Here is a 24,223-nt window from a genome sequence, read left to right on the forward strand (position 1 = left end):
GATTTTTTTTACAGATGCTTTTTATTTCATGTGTTTCTACAGAAGGAATTATGGTGATATAGAATTGCTCTTCCAGTTGCTTCGAGCTTTTACGGGTCGATTTCTCTGCAATATGACTTTCTTAAAGGAGTACATGGAAGAGGAGATCCCCAAAAACTACAGTATTCCCCAAAAACGGGCTTTGTTCTTCCGATTTGTAGACTTCAATGACCCAAACTTTGGAGATGAGCTCAAAGCCAAGGTAACTAAAGTAATTAAATCAAAGAAGCCTGATATTTAGGTTTAATTTTCTTCTTGGGAACTAGGGCAACAAAACTCGGTTACTTAAATGTCAATGAGTTTGATAATAGGCAGAGCCATTTAGGTGAAAATACCATACCTGAGGAAGAGTGATAATAAACAGAGGCAGCGATTCATCTTGCTTTCAGTGCTGCCTACTTTAATTTACACTTTCTAGGAATCTTTGCCCTTGGAAGGGGGAAAGATGAGGGAAAAAAAACCCTGCATATATCTCTTTCTTGAGATTTTATTTATAACTTCTTTTTGTAACACAGTGAGTGTGTCTAACACGCAGGTTCACTTTTGAAATTACTCGACTACTGTTAGAAGAATATGATCTGTAACATTTTGTTTATATTCTGTAGGTGCTCCAACATATCCTGAATCCTGCTTTCTTGTACAGTTTTGAAAAGGGAGAAGGTGAACAGCTGTTGGGACCTCCAAACCCAGAAGGAGATAATCCAGAAAGCATCACTAGCGTTTTTATTACAAAGGTTGCAACACTTGTTTATATTAAAGTGTTTGAAAACAAAAAGTTGTTCCTTTCATTTGCCTTTTCAATCTGGAATTAGTTGTGCTAATTAAATACTATGAACAGTAATGTTAAATCACATCATACCTTTGAACTGTTGTGGAATCCATCAGTCATAAGTAGGATTGGATTAGTTTTCAGTTTATGATATCCTTAGGACTTGAATATCTGTCTTTAGAAATGGGCATTATATGGCTATAATCCCAGTCTTTTTTTAATAAGCACAGCATTCCATGACTGAACATCACTTTGATTTCATTGAAGTAATTAGCAGTTGTTAAAGGTGGACTTTTTGGTGCATTTGGTTTGTTTTCTTAATAGATTAGCACTTTGGAAGCTCCTAGATGTGCTCATTATTTAAAAGTTCTCACATCAGGAGATTGTTTTGTAGTTATTAGTCTTCTTAAAAGTTGCTCAGAAGTTGAAAAAAAAAGACCCCTAGGACTTTGCTTTTGTAGATAATAAAGTTGTTGGGTTTTTTCCTTTTTTGTCCGTCACCTTCTTCCTCTCCTCTCCTCTTTGATCATCCATATTAGGTGCTTGATCCGGAAAAACAGGCTGATATGCTGGATTCTCTCAGGATATATCTCTTGCAGTTTGCCACACTGCTGGTTGAGCATGCTCCACACCACATTCACGACAACAACAAAAACCGAAACAGCAAACTGCGGCGCCTCATGACGTTTGCTTGGCCTTGCCTCCTGTCCAAGGCGTGTGTGGACCCGGCATGCAAATACAGCGGTCATTTGCTTTTGGCACACATCATTGCAAAATTTGCCATACATAAGAAGATTGTTCTGCAGGTATTGACTGGGGGCTTGTATGCATACATTGAAGGGATGTTGAGGAATTCTGCAGTGTGCTTTTTAAAAAAAATATAAAGAGCAGAGTAGAGCGTGCGCAGTAGATTTGGATACTTAGTATACAAATAACAGTTAAATTCATATGCAACAGACAAATACAGGAGGAACAAGCTACATATTAATACAGATTTATTTGGGACTAGAAGATCATGGAAAATTTGAAGATAAATGAACACAGAAAGAGTAAATTGGACAGTGAACAGTCCTTTACGTTGAATTAACAAAATTGGTTATGTTTCTGCAGTTCAGATAGACGTCTCAGTTGAAAGATGTAGGGACCAAAGGAAAACTTCAAATTGGACAGTGGAGAGGGAGGGAGGAGAGTGGAACATAAGGGAGACAAATATGTGCTCTATTCTGATAGTGAAGTGTCATCGTCTGTTTACCAAGTTATGGGCCTTCAGGAAAAAATTGTGTTGTTTGAAAAACAAATATTGCAGATTCTTGTTCTTTACAAATGCTTTATTTTTGTAAATATGTATAATATTGATGTTTATTAGAAACTTTGGTGTTTAGGTTTTTCACAGTCTTCTAAAAGCTCATGCGATGGAGGCTCGAGCTATTGTCAGGCAAGCCATGGCTATTCTGACTCCGGCTGTGCCTGCTCGAATGGAGGATGGGCATCAGATGCTGACTCACTGGACACGAAAAATCATTGTGGAAGAGGGTCATACCGTTCCCCAACTAGTTCATATTTTGCACTTGATAGTACAACATTTCAAGGTATTTGAACCATTTTTTCTAGTAGTCACTGTATCTCCGATATCAAGGAGGTAAACTACAGTTTGATTAGAAAATAATGTAATCTGATTGGTTTAGCCTCAAAAGGCATCAGCTGTCTGCAAAGGTATTTATTTCCAACTGAAAACAACTTACAATTAAATAGCAAACCACTTAATAAGCTTTATCATGTTGGAAATTAGAACTCGAAACATTAGGTGAAAGTCTGCAAGATGAATTAGTTGCACGTGTTTTAGCAGTGCTCTTTAACAGAGCTGTGAAGATTCTTCGAATTGCTTAAGAAAAGTGCAGAACCATATTCTTTTCCATCCTCCAGTAATGTTTGTTCATATATTCCATGAGACTAATAAGTAACTTTAATCTCCAGATAAAGTATATTGGGAAACATTAAACATATGAGGGAATTCTGCACAATGTTAGTGTGAGAGCATTTTGAAAACACATATTAAAATACGATCTAAAGCGACGTCTAGCTAATAATGGGCATTGAAGTTGCTTTTGAGGAATCAATGCCTCAGTGCTTTTTGGAAAAAAAAGAAATAAATCTGTGTTCAAATATGAATTGTAGTTATCTGAAAGGATAGGTAAAAAAAAAATGGAATGGTTGGTCCTTGAAAAAAATAATATATCTTTGAAGCAACATCTTAATTTGGGTACATAAAATCAGTAGGCACTGCTGAAAACTGTATCCAAAAATTTATTCTCAAAGCAGCAGTTACTTTTATGGATTGCAAGATTTGAACAGGATTCAGATGCCTTTTGTATCTAGTGACAGGTCAAGGAGTAATGGAAGAAGCTGCATCACAAAAAGTTCCATTTAAACATGAGAAAAAACTGTATTACTGTTCAGGTGAGGGAGCCCTGGCACAGGCTGCCCAGGGAGGCTGTGGAGTCTCCTTCTCTGAAGGTCTTCAGAACCCACCTGGACACGTTCCTGTGTGACCTGATCTAGGTGGATGTGCTTTGGTAGAGGGATTGGACTAGTTGATCTCTAAAAGTCCCTTCCATCCCCTACCATTCTATGATTCGAAGCAGCAAACTTTGGGATTGAAGACTATTTTATCGTTTTGCTGTATTTTGACTCTGTAGCTTTTGTGTAGAATTTTATTGTTTAATGGTAACGTGACTATGAAACCATCTTTTCAGGTGTATTATCCAGTGAGGCATCATTTGGTTCAGCATATGGTTAGTGCCATGCAGAGACTGGGCTTCACTCCCAGTGTAACGATAGAGCAAAGAAAATTGGCTGTGGATCTTGCTGAAGTAGTTATTAAATGGGAATTGCAAAGAATTAAAGACCAGCAGGTAGGAAGTCTAAATAAACTGGTAAAGATTGAGCTGTAATATAGTTAAGTTCTTTTTTAACATTCACATCACTGATATTTCAGCCAGATTCAGATATGGATTCAAGTGCAAGTGGAGAAGGAGCAAGTTCTGCCTCATCTGCTGTTAAAAGAGGATTATCTGTGGATTCTGGCCAAGAAGTAAAACGGTTCAGAACAGCTACAGGAGCAATAAGTGCTGTAAGAAAAGAATTGGATTTTGTTCAGAGACTCTGAAATTATAACCTGCACTGACTAAGCAATTTAGTGTAATTGTTTTTTCCATGTAACTTGAAACTCCCTGAATTGAAGGTTATGGATTTAGAAAATATTTTAAATCTGTTGTTCTCTTTCTTCAATGTTGCTTATGGGTTTTGTGCTTTGTGCAGGTATTTGGACGTAGCCAGTCCTTGCCAGGAGCTGATGCTCTTCTCTCCAAGCCGATTGACAAGCAACATACAGATACAGTTGTGAATTTCTTGATTAGAATTGCTTGCCAGGTAGTGTGTTTATTCTGATATGCAAATACCAATGCAGCCTTAATAGCCAAAACCATAAACCTCTCTTTTTGTTTTATGCTTGGATCGTTTTAGTGTTCATATACTTTTGCTGAAAGCTTAGAAATTTGAATGCAAAATCATACAAAAAGTAAAATGATGTTTTAAGGGTGAAAGAAATTTAATTTGATAACTAGTTTCTACTTATTTTTCATTTCACAAATAATGGATATTATTCATGAGAGGCATTCTTTAGCTTCTTATTGTTGGCATTGTGCATTTATAGCTTGACGCAGGGAGTGTGCACTTTGAAATTCAAACTTGAAATGTGAATGACTGTAATCCAGGTTTTGAAATTGATAGTCTCCATTTTACTGTGATGCTGATCACTTCTAGCATTTTGTTTGTTCTTTACTTTCTCTTCTCAAGCAAGTACTATATCAGGCGTGACAGGATTGAAATAAATGTGACTAGTAGAATTTGACTGGAGCCAGGCAAAGACTTTAAAAAGTTCCCATAAGCAGTTTTTCTTAATTCAGTTATATATTTGCCTGATGCTGCAAAGTATGGTTGTCTACATTTAACGGCAAGAATATTTTACCCAAAAACTGAAGTATATTTTGAGAGCTTAATAGGGAAAGACTATGTCCATTAATATTATCTAAGGATAATGAATTTAATTGTATTTTCAAGATCAAATGCGTGGCATTTGGAACTAAAGCTTTTCACCAAATTTTGTAAAGAACTAATGAATTATTAACATGGGGAAAATTAGGTGGGTGTAGCTCAAAGCTGAAAAATTTTGTGGCCTCTGCTTCTGCAGCAGATTCAGCTGATAGGTAACGTGGGATTTTACACTCCACAATCCATTGCACAGAATAGATGGGCTCCTGAAGTACAAAGATGGATTGACTAAAGAGCTGTATATGTTTATAGATACCTTGCAAACAGAAAAGATTTACCGTGTTCAGAGTTGTAGTAATGAAGTATGGGATTAAACTTTTTAAAGTATACCTTTGATGGGTGATTTAGGGTAATTAGCTTGCAGTTTAGACACCAGTTCTGATGTTTACTATCTGTTGTCAGCTTTTTATGTAGTTAAATACTCTGTGACTATACTGATAAAACTACTTAAGCTCATCCATTTCAGAAATAAGAAATTATATGCTTGCTTGGAATGCATAAAAAGTTAATGAGTTGGTTACAAAAGGGTGTCATTTTGTTAACTCTGATTAATTGCTAGGTAAATGACAACTCAAACACTGCTGGATCTCCAGGGGAATTGCTGTCTCGCCGCTGTGTCAGCCTTCTCAAAACAGCCTTACGACCAGACATGTGGCCAAAATCAGAACTGAAATTGCAGTGGTTTGATAAGCTACTAATGACTGTGGTAGGTAACTTTAGTCGTGTAGCTCTTTAGGTTTCACTAGCACGTATGTTGATTGAATACTAGCGATACCTGGCTACTGATTTTTTTACAGTTTTAATCTTTTCTTCTTTATAGTGAAATATATAAATTGTTAAGGATATGAGCTGTGTCAGTAGTAGTTATATTTGCAATTACTGCAGCCACACAAATTAAAATGAACTTAGGAGCAGGTGGAATAACTTCCTGTATTATTTTAATTCTGAAATAGGTTGTAGTTTGCTTGTTTGGCTGGTCTACTGCTCGAGTGCTTTGGAATTGTTTTATTGATTTTTAGTTTGGTTGGGGGTTTTTTGTTAGTAGTAAGTTTATTGGTTCCCAGTTTTCTGATTACATTATGGTGGTATGAAGCTCACTGAAAAACTAGTTTCCTGTATTTCATGATACAATATAATTTGTTTATCATCTGTGTGCTGTTTGTGTGCTTTTTTGCTACCTAATAAGTTTTTCTATACCTAGTTTATTTGTATCATACTATTTAATAGACCAGCAGCTCTTACAGTATTAAATTTCAGGGCACTCTCTTGATGTCATTTTTCTATTCCTTTGAAAAAAGGAGTAATATATCCTACTTTTAGAAACTTTAAAATGTCTAAGATTATATGAAAATTTGCTGTGGCTGGTTGTTTTCTGAATATTGATCTACATGTGCTATACTTTCATAATACTGTTGTCTTGATGGAGATAGTCCTTGAAAGAGCAAATATCTACTTGAATCCTTTCCTCCTTCTGTTGGAAGAGTTTTTCAAGTGGCTCCTTTGTTTTGGATTTACAAGTGTTGATAGTGCTGCAGGGAGCTCGCATTTTTTGCTTTACTCATGTTTTCCCGAGTAGTGTGTAACCTGTCTGAAAATTGCCATTAAAATTCATACTTTTTTCCTGTTGATGGCATTTGATAGTCTACAACAGGAAGAATTGCAGTCAGTTCTGACCATTGTTGCACAAAGATTGCCTCCTACTCCTCTTCATCACTTAGACAGTTGCAAAGCTATTTAAGTGGCAGGTGATGGAGGCTGTGCACTAAGAGCAATATGACTTCAGGAAAATCATGACTTTGATTCCTCTGCACTGAAGATATAGTTGGGAATATCTATGTTCTGGCTGCTGAAGAAGGGCTGTATGTTATGTACAAACCAGCATTGCTATGTGGCATCATTTATACAAGAGATTCAGGAAAAAAAGAAAAAGACTTCTACAGCAAACAGACTAATTCACTTTCTTAATGATAATTTTAGAGGTTTACAAAGCTACTTCAAGGAATAGTTAAAAGTTCATTATTTCTTCTTTCTTTAGATCCAAATATGCTCTTTTCTAACCTTTAAGCTGTAACTTAGCATAGAATATTCTGGTTTAGCCTTTCACTGAAGGCCTATCTCTGAAAGATGTTGACAAGGAGATAAAACGTAATCCTCTGTTGAAAGCATTTTTAACCAGCAAGGTTGCAGGCAAATTGCAAACAAAGGATCACAAAAAATACCGGAAGGAACATACCTATAAATGCTTAAGTAACACTTTTATGGCTAAAGATTTTTGTGGCAGCTTGTGTTTTACTATTTTGTATTGCATGACTTACCCAAAAGATTGATGTGAAGCATCACCAGGGTAGAACCCTGAACTTTATTACAGGTTTTCAACAGACTTGATCTGGATTTAGTAATCTGTGTAATAGTTGTGTGATTTCTGTCCTACTCACCACCTTGTTGTTTGTTCTCTTTAGGAACAACCCAATCAGGCCAACTTTGCCAACATTTGCACTGGCTTAGAGGTCTTAAGTTTCCTGTTAACTGTGCTGCAGCCCCCTGCTATCCTTAGCAGCTTCAAACCCCTGCAACGAGGTGTGGCAGCTTGTATGACTTGTGGAAACACCAAGGTTTTGAGAGCAGTCCACAGTTTGCTTTCTCGTTTGATGGGTATTTTCCCTACAGAGCCAAGTATGTGGTATTTCCTTCCTCCTTTTATCATTTATTGCTGCATAACATAAGTGGTTAAGGGTGGAACTGAGACACTCTTTGGAATGTGCTAATATTCTGCTTTGATTCCTTCATTTAACAGTCTATTGTAGCTTGCACTTTCAACCTCTGTTTAAAAAAAGAAAAGCTGAAATAAGTGGTCTGTGGAATACATCATTATCCATTGACATAAAAACTTAATAACCTGTGGCTGTTTTATCTTTGGTTCAAGAAATGCATGCTATAAATTTAATGTATTTTTGCCATTAATAGGTTTTCAGTCTCAGAAGTGTTGTTTTTATTTGTTAAGTTTTGCTATTTTGATGAAACAAGGGAGATACAGTGTAAAAAAGAATGACAATAGGTAATAGGAACTTAATATAAACTAATTTAGATAATTTTTTATTAAAAAATCAATAATCTGTAACTTCTTTAACAGTGTACCACCACTTTCCATTTTTATGAGAAGACATGGGTTATATAATAAAAGTTTATGTAAATGAAGGAACTATTTGTGTTACCTTCTCTTGTTAGCAAGATCAAATTCTGATGATGGTATAGATGACTATGTCCACAGTGCAAATATTCTTTGCCTGTTCAGTGGCTGTGGTTGCCAAAAGTAAACACAACTTTAAACTCTGCAGGTACCTCAAGTGTGGCTTCAAAGTATGAAGAGCTGGAGTGCCTTTATGCTGCAGTTGGAAAAGTTATTTATGAAGGACTTACTAATTATGAAAAAGCCACTAATGCTAACCCTTCTCAGCTCTTTGGTAAGTTTCCAATGTCTCTAGTAGACATATGTAGAGTGCCTGTTAATGTGTGTGGTCTTTGTTGTGAGCTTTTCTTTTCCACAGGGAAATTAAAGTGTGATATCAACAGAGGAAACTGTAAGAAGTATTTTGAGCTAACTTGAGAGATTAAGTTGGGTTGTCTGTCATCTGTGAAGGAGACTGGGTGGTTCATTGTGTCTGTCTTTTCCTGGTAGCTGACTTGGGAGCAATTATAGGATATGGGGAGCTGCAGCTGTACTAGATGGAAGCTTTCTGTGTTGAAAGCACATAGAAAAAAGATACTACTTTTTCTTCTGAATTTTTAGAATATACCATTCTGAAGAGCTGAAATATTCAGCTTTTTCTGTTCTTTGTACTTACCTAACTGGTAGAGAACTTCACTGCATAATAAAGTGACAATGATATATTGCAGCAGTTTGGCCCAGAACTGGTTGTGTTGGCAATACAGACCTGAAGTTGCACAGTTTTGGAAAACTTGCTGATTTAAATGGCAAATGTCCTTCACTTTTCTACTCTGTGCTCTCCGTAGGTAATTCTAATTTTGTTTTGGGAGTTGCCAATTTGTCAGATGTCAGGATGCACTTTACAACAAACTAACTAAGAAAGATATTTCTTAGGTTTTGACCAGAGCTCACTTAAAAGCAGCACTACAATCTAACTCTGGGGTGGTGTATATCTTATTAATTCTATGTTTAAGAGGCTGAAGGTTGTGTGCCAAATTCTGTGTGCATCTGAGCACCAAAAGAAGTTACAGTAAGGAGTTATGTGCACATTTTTAATGGATTTGACAGGATGTGTGTACTTTTTTTAAAGACTTAAGTACTTTAAAGCATACAATCTTACTAAAACTCATTGGTTTGCATCATTGTGGGTAAGCTTACATTGAGATAGACAGACATTGTTAAGAACAATGTGTAATTTCAAGGGACTGTGAACTTGTAAGCATGGCGCATCCATAAACTGTGATGAAGTTAGCTCTTAACTAAGATTTAACTTTTTCAATCTATAGTAACTGATCTATGAAAGTTTTGTAATAAAAAATTCTAGATTAAAAAGACAAGATCATGTAATTTAAAAATTTTATTGTAATTTTAATTACTAGACCCAACCCTATTTGGGTACAAGTTTTGGTACCTTTTGCCACTGTAACAAATGTGCAACAGGCTTTTGTTTGAGTTTTTCATAGGTGTTGGAAAATGTCTCCTCTTAATCTCTCTCTTCCTGTCCTCTTTCTCCCCCTTACTCACCACCATCACTTGTATACAGAACTTTTAAATAACAAAATGTTAATGTTAAAACATTTAAATATTTAATGCAAAAAAATCTTTTTAGTCTTAGACTGAAGTCGAGACTGAATTTTTTCTTCAAATATCTCCAGAATTCTAGTGTTTGTAACTTGGGTAGTCCCATGCTTCATCCATGGTAGGACACAATACAGCTACAGTACATTTTCTTGTGTCCTTTCTAGAACAAGAACACCCACATTGAAAACCTATGTTTTACTCACGTCATGCTTGATAAAATTTTTCCTTCCATAAATGGTTCTTTTTTTATCTATAGGTACTTTAATGATTCTGAAGTCTGCCTGCAGTAACAATCCCAGCTACATTGACAGATTGATTTCAGTTTTCATGCGATCTCTGCAGAAGATGGTCAGGGAACACTTAAACCCACAGTCTACAGCAGGAACAGCAGAAGCAAATACAGGTATTATATTATATAGCCTAAGATGTTAATGATTAGAAGTGTGGTAAGGTATTAAAATCTCTTAATCGCAGAGAGATTCAAATTATTTTGTAGCTTTTTGTGTGCATTACTGCATACTGAAAAATACTTCAGCATTAGTGAGAAATATTACTGAAATACTGAAGGATAAAAATGCCTCTTGAGTTCCTGTTACCTGCCTTATATATGTTTCAGTATTAATCCAAGGATTTCAAGGAGTCATTAGTGAATATTTGTTGAGCTACAGTATTTATAGAAACACTGAAATTCTTCAAGAGTTTATATTGTTGAGAGGAGAAGAGATGAATTTTTTTGATTGTTCTATGTTTTTACTTTGTCTTAAATTAGTTCATCATATTTGATAATATTGGAACAACTGTTTGTGACAATAACTTGTTGGAGCTGATGTTTTACTTTATCTTCAAATAGCATCTTTTTCAGTCTGTACAGTTCTGTCAGTCATTAAATGAATTAGATCATGAGTCATTGAAAAAAATAAAATGTTCTTGCAGAAGAAATTCAGTGCTAGTAAAGAACACAGTATTAATGAATAAGCTACTGAAGACAATACTTTGAAAGAATTGCTGCTGTTAGGTTCCCAGCTCATGTTTTAATTGAGTAAATGAGAACCTTGTATATTTTATTAACACTGAGAAACAACTGGAAAATTATTTAACTTGACAGACAAGTTATGAAACTAAAAGAATGGAATAAGTGTACTGCATCATATAACGCTTCTTTAACAAGTTTAGTTGCAGATTTTCAGTACTGGGATTCTACAGTACCTTTTAGTAAAGATTTACTGAAATGAACTTGCCTTTAGGATTTTGAATGGATGTGGTGTTTAGAAATGCAGAGTAGTAACTCGGAAAACAGTATTTCTAGAGATGTATTTCTGAGTAACAGATATTGTTGTGCTATTTTAAAAATCACAGTAGCTTACCTTAGAAATTGTTTCAATAGGTGTTTTATAGGGGTATACACAATTCTGTTCTTTTTTGTGCGTCCATAGCAGGTACAAGTGAACTGGTAATGCTAAGCCTGGACCTTGTGAAAACTCGCCTGGCTGTGATGAGCATGGAAATGAGGAAAAATTTTATACAAGCTATTCTAACATCTCTCATTGAAAAATCTGCTGATGCCAAAATTCTTCGTGCAGTGGTAAAAATAGTGGAAGAGTGGGTAAAAAACAATTCCCCAATGGCAGCTAATCAGGTAAATTGAGACGATAATCATTACTGCTCTCAAATACGTAACTCTAAGCCATCATTTTTTGACAGTGAGGTTTGTAAGGATCTGTTACATATATTTAGATGCCCTTGATGAATTTTGGAGTATTTTGCATCACCTGTGAAAGTAACTGGAGTTAAAGATGCTTAGCATTTTATAGGCTTTTATTAGGTGTTTAATCTCAAGTGGTGTTTTGCCAAGACCTTGTTTTAAAGTAAAAGTTTAAATATATGTTTCACATTAACTTAGATGGAGAGATTCTTCAGCAGGAGGATGACTAATGCTAGTGTAAATCATGTTATTCCTGTAACGTGTTATGGCCTCTTCAGTTTGCCATGTTTTCTGTTAGAGTACTTGACAATCTAGTGCTGTGTAAAAGGACCTACAGTTTTTAAAGCATACGGTAGATTTCTGTAACCATTGAACAGACTGGTTTTAGTTGTATTTTAAAAATTCTCTAGCATATTTTAGAAGGGTAAATGCTTGAGTTATTTTTCTTTTTAAGAACTATGACCTTCTACCAAGCTATTTTTCAGTACTTTATAAGTGAAAGAGAAATATAAAGGATGGCTGAAGTGTTCTTTGAATGTACCAGTTCTCTGCATGTTTTAAGATGAATTGACAAAATTAATCATGTCGTCTTCTAACACAGACACCTACTCTCCGGGAGAAGTCCATTTTACTAGTGAAAATGATGACTTACATTGAAAAGCGTTTTCCAGAAGACCTTGAATTAAATGCCCAGTTCTTAGACCTTGTTAACTATGTCTATAGGTAATTATAGCAATTAATCATTTGTTGCAGGTTATTGGTTCATAATTTGTACCATATATGACCTTTATAACACGCCATCAGTCTTTTTTAGGTCTGCATTAAGGGATTTTTTTCTTTTCCTCCTAAAACACAAATTCATTTCACTGAGAGCACAGGATGTATTTATGGAAGACAATTTCAAAATAAAAATTCCTTAGGAAGGATTTCCTTTTTGGCTCTCTAAAGTATCTCCACTGACCCAACCTCTTCTTTTTCCAAAATGCCAAGGCATCCTCATAGCTGACTGTATTCTAAACACTGTGGAAACAGCTGATGTCTGTCTGTCTTTTCACATCTGTAGAGTATAAAGTTTGGGGTTTTTTCATGGAATTTTATTCTAAATTGTACTTTCAGGAGAGTTACTTTAACTAAACTAGTAGATTTAGTAACATGATGAACGAAAGTAGTTACATTGTCAACAAATGGCAGGTAATTAATTTTATGCTGGTGAATCATATTATTTTGAGTTACTTCTTGCACCAGTTCGGTTTGTGGGTTAACTGTGCAAAGCCCTGGTGTGGACATAGTGGTCAGAAGATTTTATCAATCAGTATTATTTATCATTTCAAACAATACAGATGTGACTGAAAGTGTTTCACAATTCTAATCTGACTTTATCCTGAAAGAATTTTTATGATAGTTCTGGACAGTTTTCTAAGAAGCAGCATTATTTTCTTTGCTGTTTCTTTCCCAATGATACACCTGGATGCACACCACACCATGTGGGCTTCTATAGAATATCACCTCTTTGATTTTTAGTATTTTATATACAAAACCTAAGAGACTTTTCTTTCTAATATCTCTGTCTTTTTGTCTATACTCATTTTAGGGATGAGAATCTTTCTGGTAGTGAACTTACTGCTAAACTCGAGCCGGCATTTCTTTCGGGTTTGCGTTGTGCCCAGCCCCTCATACGAGCCAAATTCTTTGAGGTGTTTGACAATTCTATGAAGCGTCGTGTTTATGAGCGTCTGCTTTATGTGACCTGTTCTCAAAACTGGGAAGCAATGGGAAATCACTTCTGGATAAAACAATGCATTGAGGTAGGGAAATTAATTGTACTTCTGATACAAATATAAATCGACAAATATGTTTTATTCTTCATTTTTTTCTTGACTGGCTGTAAAAGCATCATGCAACGTATGTCTTGTAGAAGGTGTTGTATCAAAGCTAAAAATACCATGTCCCCTGCCTCAGATACTTCCTATGCTGCTTAAAAATAAATACAGTGTCTAAGCCATGAAATGCTGATGTAGGAAGTGGCTTTAATATCTGTCTTTAAAATCTATTTTCTTTGTGAAAAGCTTAATGATCAGGTTAATGCTACTTAAGAAAACCCATCTCTTATAAATGATGGTGATTATCAAAACTACAAGGATTGTTGATTTCAAGAAAGTCATTAAGGCTAGAGCATCTGTGCTAGTGATATGACAACTGTTCAGTGGAATTACATTGAAAGGAAATTACATTTTCCTTTGGTTTATTTAAAATGAGGTAGGACCAAACCTCTTATTTTTAAACAATTTGCATGTTAAAACATGAGTTAAAAATGGCTGTGAGGACAACTTTGTACTCTGAAAAGTATTAGCACTCCTTCCAGAGAAATAAAAACCATATTATCATGTTGATAATGTTAAACCAAAGTGATGTTTTCCTTGAAATACTACAGTAAAATGTACATTTTAAAAACTCTCCTTGCTTTTCAATGTATTAGCTCCTGTTGGCAGTGTGTGAAAGGAACACTACTATTGGGACAAGCTGTCAGGGTGCTATGCTGCCCTCCATTACCAATGTTATCAACCTTGCTGACAGTCACGATAGAGCAGCTTTTGCCATGGTAACCCACGTCAAACAGGAGCCTCGTGAAAGGGAAAACAGTGAATCCAAAGAAGAGGTAACGTACAGAAAATACTATAGGAAAAAAAGTCTTTTGGATGGAACATATCTCTTCCTAATTTCTCATCAAATAAGTTTGGAGAATATATCTTAAAGACGATGTGTGCAGAGCCTCAATAGAACAGAATCATTACTGTTGGAAAAGACCTTTAATATTGAGTCCAACCACTCACTTAACACTGCCAAGCCTATCACTAAACTAAACCATATTCCTCAGTGTACCTTATGTTTAATACGTAGTGTATTAGCCATGCCAGAACTTGCCTTTCATTTAGCCTTTTCTTTACTATAGCAGTCTAACAATTACATATCTGAACCTGAAGTACTGCAGAAATATTGAGACCTGAACTAAGTTAAGGACATTTTGTGTTTGTAGAGGGAGGAAAAAGCAAAACTACACTGAAAATATCTACATACTTTGAGTTGTTTACTTCTGTATAGGATGTTGAAATAGACATCGAATTGGCTCCAGGAGATCAGACCAGTACACCTAAAACTAAGGAACTTTCTGAGAAGGACATTGGCAATCAGTTGCACATGTTGACCAACCGACATGACAAATTTCTTGACTCTCTTCGAGAAGTGAAGGTTGGTACAGGTTGTTAGTTTCCTGACAAATCACTTTAATTCTGAAACCTTCAAACTGACCTGACACACTTTTTCTGTTTTTTTTTTAATCTCAGCCATCTGATTTTCAGCTCATGTTTCTTTTTAATATAGATGTCTCTTATCTGATGTAGTTTCTAATTTGTAAGGGTGAAAAATTCATAAGCCTTCATCTAATCACTAGTTTTAACTAGAAAGGTAAATTTCATCCTCTTCTGCCTGTAAGTGTATTTTAACTAGAGCATGGAATCAAGTATCACATATCGACGTCGTACTCTCTTAGAAATTATTTGAATACAATTTCATTTGAAAGCTATGTTGAATTAATTCTCACAGTAGTAACAGCTTTATCCAATTAACTTGATCATTCCTATTACCAAAGTCATCAACTTCTTTTCTTTTTCCTTTTTTTCTTTTAATAGCTACATTAATGAATCGGTTGTGATCAACAGGAAAATGGGATTAAGTGCTTGTTACAGTAGTTGATTGTCAAAGAAAATGCAGTTAGTTGGAAACTGCATTTGCAGTAATGCTTAAATAATGATATAACTATAAACTGTTCTTCAATAGTATTTATTGTATTTTACCCATTTATATACATCTCTCTTTTTGTTTGTAGACTGGAGCATTGCTGAGCGCCTTTGTTCAGTTATGTCATATTTCTACACCATTAGCAGAGAAGACTTGGATACAGCTCTTTTCACGACTTTGGAAAATCTTATCTGACAGACAACAACATGTGAGAATCTCTCCTCACTTACAAATTCCTCTCTGTAAATGACTGTTGCTTCAGGAAAACATATTCCTGTGATAAATGCCTTGTTCATTTGCTTTCACAATTTTGCTGTTCTTTGTGACTAGTGAATGCTATAGACCTCTATCAGTAAATCTTTTGAAAGAAATGGGACTCTTTGATTTACAAAGAGAAATTCATTTACCAAATGATTGTTCTTTGTATTAACAAGACTTCAAATCTAGATCCTGTAACTGAAGAATCTGAACAAACTAATAACTGTTCTGATATTTTTTTCTTCTAGGCTCTAGCGGGTGAAATAAGCCCTTTCTTGTGCAGCGGTAGCCATCAAGTACAGCGAGATTGCCAACCTAGTGCTCTGAATTGCTTTGTGGAAGCCATGTCACAGTGTGTTCCTCCCATTCCTATCAGACCTTGTGTCCTGAAATACCTGGGTAAAACTCACAATCTCTGGTTTCGTTCTACACTGATGCTGGAACATCAAGCCTTTGAAAAAGGACTGAGTTTGCAAATTAAGCCTAAACAGACAACAGAATTTTATGAGCAGGAAAGCATAACTCCTCCTCAACAGGTATTGTTATATTAATTGAAATACCTCATAAAATGTGAAGATAAAAACATAGTGACAGTGTAGTACAGTGGTAGCATAGAATCATAAAGTCATTTAGGTTGGAAAAGACCCTGAAGATCAAGTCTGGACACCAACCTGACTCTACCAATTCCACTACTAAAACATGTCCCTCTGTGCCACATCTACAGACTTTTGAATACCTCTAGGGACAGTGACTCACTCACTTCATTGAGCAGCCTGTTCCAGTGCTTGACAGTCCTTTCAGTGGAGAAATGTTTCCTAATATCCAATCTAAACTTCCCCAACACAACTTGAGGCTGTTTCCTCTAGTCCACTTGCTTATTGTTTGGCAGAAGAGACTGATTCCTACCTCACTGCAACCTCCTTTCAGGTAGTTGTAGAGAATGATAAGGTCTCCCTTCAGCCTCCTCTTCTTTAGACTGAACAACCCCAGTTCCCTCAGCTGCTCCTCATCAGACTTGTTCTCTAGACCCTTCACCAGCTTCATTGCACATCTCTGAGGTGCTCGAACATATCCAGTGTCTTTCTTGTAGTGAGAGGCCCAAAACTGAACACAGTATTTGAGGTGCAGCCTCATCAGCACCAACTACAAAGGAACAATCACTTGGAATTCTTCATATTTAGACGCTTTTTCAAGTAGTGTTAGTTTTTGTAAGTCAGTGAAGGAATCCTGTCCTTGTGCATTTGTGAATACAAACATTTGCAACATGGATTATTTTGTCTTACCATGTCTCATACTTTCATCTGTCGCTGATCCCTCTTTTCCATCTGCTTTTGACATTAACTCTGTGCAGCAATGTAGAACTAGAGGCAACCATTTCTGCTCCTAATTTTAAATTTTGAGTAGGAGTCTGTGTTGTCTCTGTCTCCCTCAAGGGAGTGTGCTTTCCTTTATCAAGTCAGTTGGTATGTCATCTTAAAAATTATTAGCTGAATAAAACTGAGTTCCTTCTAAACAGGTGCTGTTGTGTTTAGTAGTCTGTTGGATAGTTATGATCTACCTACGTGTTTGTGATCAGCCGAGGAAGCTAAATACTACAGATCCTTTACATTAAGGTCTGAGTTGTTGGTTTGTTAAACAATTTTGTTTTCTATGATTTGTACTGATGCATTAGGGAACACATGCAAGAGTCAATGGACAAGGCATGGGTGGCTTTTTTGGTCATGTATAAACACTAACCTATTTCCATGTGTTTCTCAGTTTGCCTCAGAATAGAACATGTGTTTTTTCTGTCTAATATGCTTCATAAGGAAAGATTGACTGTGGAGAAATACATGTTTAACATTCTAGGAAATACTGGATTCCCTTGCTGAGCTCTACTCTTTGTTACAAGAAGAGGATATGTGGGCTGGACTATGGCAGAAACGCTGTAAATTCCCAGAGACAGCCACAGCTATTGCCTATGAACAACATGGCTTTTTTGAACAGGTATGCTCTTGATATTAAAAACAATTTGAGTAGGTCTGCTGTCAGGATGAATATTTTCATCAAGAAGAAAATATTCTGTATATTTGTGAAGAACTTTAATGTTCTAAATACAAAGTGCCACAGCTTCTCTACTGGCTAAGGTAATAGTTTAAGACAATGTAATACCTAGATAAGGTGAGATTTTTTTTCAGCACATCCATTATTTTTTTGGTGACATATGTAAAGCTGCTGTAGTACTGTATCCGGTTCTGGGCTCTTCAGCTCAAGAGGGACAGAGAACTTCTGGAGAGAGTCCAGCGCAGGGCCACCACGATGATCAGGGGACTGGAACGTCTTTCATACGAGGAAAGGCTGCAGGAACTGAGACTGTTTAGTCTAGAAAAGAGGAGACTGAGGGAGGAGATCTTACTAATATTTACAAATATCAAAATGGTGGGTGTCAGGAGGTTGGGACATCCCTTTTTTCTGTTGTATCTAGCAACAGGACAAGTGGTAATGGGATGAAGCTGGAACACAAAAAGTTCTTTTTAAATATAAGAAAAAACTGTTTTACTGTGAAGGTGAGGGAGCCCTGGCACAGGCTGCCCAGGGAGAGTGTGGAGTCTCCTTCCTTGGAGGTCTTCAAGACCCACTTGGACATGTTCCTATGCAACCTATCTAGGTGAACCTGCTTCTGCAGGGGGGTTGGACTAGAAGATCTCTAAAGATCCCTTCCAGCCCCTACCGTTCTATGATTCTATGAATAACGACTGTATGTCAAATGAGTTAACAAACTTCACTTTTTTTTTAAACTTAGAATTTATAAATATTTTCTCACTTCAAAAAAGAAGAGAATGTTGAATTAATGTATATAAATTGGTTTGGATTTTATTTAGGCGCAAGAAACTTACGAGAAAGCAATGGAAAAGGCTAAAAAAGAGCATGAGCGGAACAATGCTTCCCCTTCGATCTTTCCCGAGTATCAGCTCTGGGAAGACCATTGGATTCGGTAAGACTTTAAAGCTGATGTAGAACAAGTATTATTGCCCTGTAATAGAAGTAAAATACCCTGCTGGTTTATTAAAGCTTTAGTTGTGAGAGTAAACTTAGCTCAGAACTTAGCTCAGATAGAAGGGAAACTTAAGGGAATAAGAAAAGCTGTTTTTTACTCCCTTAACAGATCCTCAGAAGTGATATGCCTGAAATGTTGTAAAAATGTAATTTGCTATTGGTAGAAACAGATTGGAGCTAAAATTTGGTTTTCCTGTTTAAAATGGTTGTTTTGGGAGACACAAAATGTAGCTCTCCCTGTTCACAGATTTCTCTATTATAACTGGTAATAAATTGCAGCAACTTCCCATCTGGATAAAACTTCAGTGTTTGCAAAGCTGTTTATAGCCAAACAAATATGCAGATAATATTCTAATACACAACATTTGTAGTCACTTTAGTGAAGTTTTGTTTTTTGGTAACCAAGTTGACAGTGCTTTTGATTTCCTTAGTTGCTCAAAAGAATTGAACCAATGGGAACCTTTGACAGAATATGGCCAGTCAAAAGGTCATATAAATCCTTACCTAGTACTGGAATGTGCATGGAGGGTCTCAAACTGGACTGCTATGAAGGAGGCTCTGGTGCAGGTGAGCGAGGGCTTTTTATTGTAATGTTTAGTTTCTTTCTTCATTTTATTGTTTATATTTCTAAGAAGTCAGCATTATAGTTCCATTTCATAGACACAGTAAGCAGCTCTTTAGAAATTTTCTTTCATGTCCCAGCACACAGCTGGGTATTTTGGCGATTGAAGCATGTCATTTCAACAAACAAACTTGTTTCTCTATTCTATCTGTTTATAAAGCTGTACTGTGTAAGAAATTCATCTAGGGTAGGTGAAAGACAAGGTGTGTGGTAATGAGTCACTAAAAAGCAACAAAGGATTGCTTGCCACAGAAGTTTGTGCCAGCAGAGATATGTGGAGAAACTTAAAATGAGACCTTTGCAGATATTCTTTTTGTGAAAGAGAATAAGGTATGAAAATATATCTATTTCCATTTCCACGTCTGTGGGCAGTATAACTATGTTTCCAGGTTTTAGAAGGGCAAATGTGCCCTTTTTAGCTTCTTGTTTTTATTTTAACACCTGAAAGACAAAGCCAAAGTGTTTGAAACTTCTACTGCCCAAAGTTAAAACTGATAAACATGATTTATTCTGTGATTTATTCTATTAATCTCCACTGCATGTGAAGGGGAATTAAAACATATTTGAAACTATGAGGATCTGGGACTTCTCAGGTAAATTTGGTTTGCATGAGATACCTTCGTGTATCTGAGGAATATTTGTCAGACTGTTTTTCAGAATTCATGTTAAAAAAAAATAAAATCCTGAAATAGGAACACCTGAAGTCTCAGTTTCAGTGTTGGTTGGTAGGTGAGGCTAGTCAGTGACAAATTTTAAGTTGTTTATAGGTGGTGGGAAATGTATTGAGATTTCTTAGTTGACACATGCTGGTTTTCTTATTTCTTGGATTTTGTAGCCTTGCTTAACAGAGGCATAATAGAAGATTTGTTGTTCTTCCACTGGTAATGTTTTTCTGTACTGTCTATCTGAGGATTGCTTCCTGTATCTGTCATCTTTTGCTTTCAGTTTAAATACTCAGATACCTTAATGCTGCAAATCAGCTGCCAGGTTTCTAATTTTATTCTTGCTTTGAGTCTGCTTCAGTTCCATTTAAGATAAGGCTCATTTGATTTTGCATTACATATAATTTTAAAATATCTTGAGAGCACCAGAGGTTGGAGCCAGTGTGGTCAAGGCTAGAAAGTGGAGTTGTAATGAGAGATGAGAGACAAGAAGGACCAGGTAATGAACCTCAGACAATGAGCCTGAGATTGGGAGGCAATGGAAAGAATATGAGAGGATGAATGAGGCTGTAGGAGAATAAATTTGACTAGAAGTGGCAGGGATAACTGGGTAAATAGAATGAAACAAGAAGCTGAAGGAAGCGATTTGCTTTGAGAAAGTGTAAAGGACTTGGTAAAACTAGCAGAGAGGAGACAGCCGTTGAATTAAGTGTTGCAGGGTGCATCATTGTGACTATGCAGGAGACAGGCTTTGAGTTGATTGACAGGGAGAGAGATGGGGATTGAATTTGAACAAGGATTATCAGGATTACAAAGAGAGATAGGTTACTTCTGGGGGGGAAAAGTACTTTGATTCTTGAAAAGTAGGTTCTACATAAGCAGAAGGGCGTGCTTTGCTTTTGGATGATTGACTTGCAAATGTGTTCCCCAAACAATTTTTTTATGTGCATAATCTTTATACCAGAAAGCATACAAGTAAAAATAGTGAGGTCACTTATAAGAAAAAGTAGTTTTTTGTGAAGTGATGCTGTTTAAATCTACAGTTGTTACTGTAAAAGAGAAAGAAGGCTAAAAAATGTTTTATCCCCTCTCAAATTGTGAGGATATTTGAAAATTTTGTGCTAAAAGTAATATAATAATAATAATTGTACAGATCTCTAGGTACATACCTCTGTGACAGACCTAAGGCTTCAACATAGCACTGCTAGCAGTAGTTTTTTTCCTCTAAGTTCCTTATTTGATGTTCTGTGCAATCCAAATCTTTGATTTTTTTAAATTTTCTCATGTTTCAGGGCTTCCTCAGAAGCTTAATACATTGATGATTATGTTTTTGAAGTTTAATATAACATTTACAGCACCATAAAATAGCTTGAGTTGGAAGTGACTTCTGGTTCAATGCTTCATTCAGAGCAGAGCCCAAGTAGATCAGGTTGCCTTGTCCAGTAGAGTTTTAGTATCTCTGTGAATTGAGATGCCATAGCCATTCTGGACATCATCTGAAGTACCATAGATGTGCCCTGTGTGTTATATGTTGTTTTAGAAAGCAGCACAGTACTTGGCCTTTTTTGTTCGGAGCTTGTGTAATGGCACATAGTGAGGTAGTTATCATCTTCATTTGGTAACAGATAATATGTATTGTTTGTACTTTACTACCATTGACCTTCTTGATTCATTATGGAGTTCATTATTGTGTTCTGCTTGTAATTTGTTTTGCTGAGCAGCATGCACTTGTAAAACATTTAACCTTCCCTTTGTCCTTTCCTGGGTTTCACTCATGAGACTCTTGTGTTCTGTGCTATCTATGTGCATGATGAATAGAATGCTCTCTGAACTTCTGACTGTTAGAGAACAGTTTGAAGGCAGGGGGCACACTACATACAGAAAATAACACTGAAAGATATAAATCTGGAAGCTTTTTTTTTTTTCTCTTCCCGAATGTTCATAAACATATTTTTTTGTGTGTGTGAGTAAGTTTAAATAGCTAAGGAAACATGCCATAAATGCCCCCCCTGTTTTCTGAGAAGGTGCAGCTGAAAATATGTAGGTAAAAACGCAAAAAGCTGGCCATACCTAGGCAACTTCTTTATTCTCTCTTAGACATCTTCTTCCCAACTGTTTTAAGAACTATCCTATGTGAATAAGCTGGTGGTTATTGTTTTTCAGGTTACTATGGCATATAGAGCCATCTCTGGCGTCTTTCACAGACTCTGTGTTGGAGTCACCAGCAGATTGCTGGGAATTTTTTTTAGCTTAGTGGTATCATTGTGAAAACTTATTTATTTTCAGTTTTAAGGAAATGCACCTTCTTTTCATGGTAGAGCTGTTTAACTTACGATTAGCTGATACACAAATGTAAACCAGATGTAGAAGTGAAAAAAGAAAGATGACAGTACTGCATTAACTAACAAGTGCAAAAGAGCTTGCTGATTTTTGTTGCACCATTGCTATCTAGTGTGATGTTACTGGAGTTACTCTGCTGAAGATTTTGGAGTTTGGAATAAGGGAGTGAATCGCATATTTGAAATACAGTTTTACTGACAAAGCCCTGAGCAGAGCCTAGGTAGTATTTTTTCATATTGCAGAGAGAGAAGATTTAGTTTCTCACTTAATTGGAGTTTGTTTCATCGGTTCTATTTACATTTTGAACCAATACCTACCAGCTGATAGGATTACATGTCAAATTGATAGCTGACTGTCTTAGTTTCATAATCTTTGCAAAAGATAAAACACTATTATGAAAAATGCTGGGCATCCTTTAATTCCAGCATTTTCCATAAGTTCTTGTATACAAAATATCCTAACAACGTGCTTCATTGTGACAACTTAGTCTCCCATGATAAATATGGTGAGTTCTGTGTCTCTCCCAGTTGCTTCAAGATCAGACTGAATTTAAAATATAGTATATTCTTTTATACCACTTTCTTTGGTCAGAAAGGAAAATAGGTGGATCCATTTAGCGTGTTTTGCTTTGAAAACTGAACTATGAAAACAGTGAGTCGTTTAATTTATTATACTGTTATCTTTTGATGGAACTTAAATTAAGGATGTCCAGCCACTGCCAAATTTGAAATGGAATTTTTTATTTGTATTATATTTAATTTATACCATCAGTATTACAAATAGGTGTCTCTAAAGGTGGATTTTGTCATCTATCAACCCATGTGAACCCAAATCTGTAAATGGCAATCTGTGCATGCTACAACATTTATCTTCTAGGTTAAGTTTATATTTTCATTAACTCCTTTGTGTTCTTATAACAATAGTATTTTGTATCTTATTTTAGTATGCAACTTCAGTGGCTTGTTAAATTGAGAAAGCTTTAAAGCCTAAAAGAAGAACTTTATTCTGCAGTATATTATAAACCTTGGATTCAAACAGATGAAATAGATCATGTCTGACAGAGTCAGGTTTTGGAAATTGCAAGTTTAGTAGAAGTGACAAGCATGAGTAACTGACGATATGCTTTAGCTGCACTTATATTAAATGAGATATTTTCAGTAATGAGACATTTACGAAATGAGCAAAGATGCTGCTGAAACCATAAATGGAGCTTTTGTGGCTCTACTTATATACTTGTAGAAGTGTCAGGATACGTTTGCATAAATATTAGGATGTGAAAGAATAATTATTCAATGCCGCTACACTGCCTGCTCCAGTTGTATTGGAGTTCTTTAACATGACTGGTTTTTATCAAGTTCCATGGTTGATTCATAAGAGAGGTTAGAAAGGATGGCAAATATGTATCAGTTTTTGTAAATCTTTCTGAAACGTTTTTAATAATCTACCTATTAAAGTTGAGCTATTAAAACAGCAAGTGGCCTTTGATAGGACCCAAGACTCATTTCCATTTGCTCACATTGCCGTTGTGTTTAATGATGCGATAGATAATGTAATAAAGGAAGAGATTATTTTCACTGAGTAAGTATAAGATTGCTACCTGGCAGTTTCTCTTTGCCAGCTCAGGCGTAAAAGTCAGTTGAGGATAACAGAAATAACAGTTGTAATGTTTAAGGTACAGTATATCAACAAGAAGATAATGCAGAGGGATTTCTGTGTTGCATATCAAATTATAAAGAGTTTGATGTAAAGCAGAAGAAGTGAAAAAGTTCTAGATTTAAGGCCTGCAGTGTCAGCTAGTGAGCATTGGTTAAGCTCAAGTTTACTATAAAATAACTCTCAGAATTTAATTGCTGAACAATTCAATACTTAGATGGTTTTAGTTACCATATTTCTACTCTTCTAGGAGTGTAAGAAAATAGTTTTAAATCATTTTGAAATTAATTTTAGTGATGATCTGAATTTGCAGTTGTACTTGGAAATTGCTCTGACATAAATGGAAAAGTTACCTCTAGATGAATTTGTAAGTTATTAACTGTTTATTCCCATAAACTTAGTAATGTCCAAGAGCAGATAATCAGGAAGTATAATGCTGACATATAGGGAT

General features: G+C 35.8%; 1 protein-coding gene across 3 annotated transcripts in view; it reads left to right on the forward strand.

Annotated features, from left to right (window-relative positions):
• Window positions 1-24,223, forward strand: part of TRRAP (transformation/transcription domain associated protein) — a 97,804-nt gene that overhangs the window by 39,707 nt on the left and 33,874 nt on the right. For all 3 annotated transcript variants that reach the window (XM_061991973.1, XM_061991972.1, XM_061991974.1), the window contains 21 exons: window positions 43-241; window positions 645-773; window positions 1,348-1,614; window positions 2,191-2,397; window positions 3,562-3,720; window positions 3,804-3,938; window positions 4,127-4,237; window positions 5,478-5,624; window positions 7,378-7,591; window positions 8,254-8,379; window positions 9,961-10,107; window positions 11,138-11,340; window positions 12,008-12,129; window positions 12,998-13,211; window positions 13,883-14,062; window positions 14,506-14,652; window positions 15,290-15,409; window positions 15,708-15,995; window positions 17,308-17,445; window positions 18,321-18,433; window positions 18,927-19,062. In XM_061991973.1, the coding sequence (XP_061847957.1) occupies window positions 43-241; window positions 645-773; window positions 1,348-1,614; window positions 2,191-2,397; window positions 3,562-3,720; window positions 3,804-3,938; window positions 4,127-4,237; window positions 5,478-5,624; window positions 7,378-7,591; window positions 8,254-8,379; window positions 9,961-10,107; window positions 11,138-11,340; window positions 12,008-12,129; window positions 12,998-13,211; window positions 13,883-14,062; window positions 14,506-14,652; window positions 15,290-15,409; window positions 15,708-15,995; window positions 17,308-17,445; window positions 18,321-18,433; window positions 18,927-19,062 (3,502 nt within the window). The remainder of the gene's footprint in view (window positions 1-42; window positions 242-644; window positions 774-1,347; window positions 1,615-2,190; window positions 2,398-3,561; window positions 3,721-3,803; window positions 3,939-4,126; window positions 4,238-5,477; window positions 5,625-7,377; window positions 7,592-8,253; window positions 8,380-9,960; window positions 10,108-11,137; window positions 11,341-12,007; window positions 12,130-12,997; window positions 13,212-13,882; window positions 14,063-14,505; window positions 14,653-15,289; window positions 15,410-15,707; window positions 15,996-17,307; window positions 17,446-18,320; window positions 18,434-18,926; window positions 19,063-24,223) is intronic.

The sequence above is a fragment of the Colius striatus genome, chromosome 3 (assembly GCF_028858725.1).
Source record: "Colius striatus isolate bColStr4 chromosome 3, bColStr4.1.hap1, whole genome shotgun sequence".
Lineage (NCBI taxonomy): Eukaryota > Metazoa > Chordata > Aves > Coliiformes > Coliidae > Colius > Colius striatus.